This window comes from Gavialis gangeticus, unplaced genomic scaffold (genome assembly GCF_001723915.1).
Source record: "Gavialis gangeticus isolate Ggan-Ray unplaced genomic scaffold, GavGan_comp1, whole genome shotgun sequence".
Taxonomy (NCBI): Eukaryota; Metazoa; Chordata; order Crocodylia; family Gavialidae; genus Gavialis; species Gavialis gangeticus.
In genome coordinates this window covers 4,367,813-4,368,808 of record NW_017728973.1, presented here as the reverse complement: position 1 = coordinate 4,368,808, position 996 = coordinate 4,367,813, and the positions used below count along the sequence as shown (strand labels likewise).

Below are 996 nucleotides of genomic sequence, written 5' to 3'. Positions count from 1 at the left end.
CGAGGACGCCAGTTGGGCCACCCCCACCCCCTCCCCCGATAAGAAATGGGCACAGAGAGTCTGTCTCCACAGTGAGGTCTTTCTTGGGTAAGTACAAGTCTTCTGCATGGTACGGAGCCATTTGGGGAATGTGCTTTATATTCTGAGCATCCCTTTTACATCCCAAAGCCCCCACAGTGCAAGGTTGGCAGGGCTGTGAAGAAGTTGCTATTCTTATAGGTCCTGTGTAAACAAAGCAGGAGCTCCTTGGAGCAGCAGCTCCTGAAGCCTCTTGTGTGGATCTGAGGCTCTCCCGGCATCTCCAGCACTTGTAGAGCAACATACCTGGCATTATCTTACCTCTTAGCTGGCATTTCTGCCTCAAGTATGCTGGGTCCAGAGATTTTGTAATGCTTTCTGGGCATCTGTCCCTACTTCAGCATCTCCAGATTTTCTGTTATGGAAGGGCTATCAGAGGAGCACTGTCTACCCACCTCCATCCACTGCTCTCTTTTGATTAAACCCCTGTCCCCCAGCGGGACAATATCATTCTTCCTCTTCCCCCTCTTAGCAATGAATTCTTATCCTATCAGTATGTTCCTCATATCCTGGGTAGCTTCTACCAGGGTGGCTTATGAAAACCTTCCTAAATGACACTGCCCATGAAGTTATGTTGATTGTGTCATCTTCAGAGTCTAAGGAGGGGTGGGATGAATTGCTCATTGGCTGAAATGTACTGTCTGCATTTAACAATTCCCTACTCCTTGAAGAGGTTTCTGTGTAAAGGGGAAGCCCCTTCCATTTCCTGGGCATCTATGTCTTTCTGACATGCTATGGAGTGGTGAAGCTGCTGGAAATCCTACTTCTGTGGAGTAGTGGATGTGCTAAAAGTTCATTGCTTCATAAAATTCATTAGTAACAATGAATGGATGCCAATACAATATTAGGCAAGTTTGGCAATTTCAAAGTTGTAATTAATGTTTTTCAGGTGGTTATCGTGTGTGTGTGTGTGTGTGT

The 996-nt window shown here is 46.3% G+C and overlaps 1 protein-coding gene across 1 annotated transcript in view; it reads left to right on the top strand.

Annotated features, from left to right (window-relative positions):
• Positions 1-996, top strand: part of WIPF2 (WAS/WASL interacting protein family member 2) — a 29,941-nt gene that overhangs the window by 16,319 nt on the left and 12,626 nt on the right. The window contains 1 exon segment of the mRNA XM_019506889.1: positions 1-87. This exon segment is cut by the window's left edge and continues 15 nt beyond it. Coding sequence (XP_019362434.1) covers positions 1-87 — 87 coding nt within the window.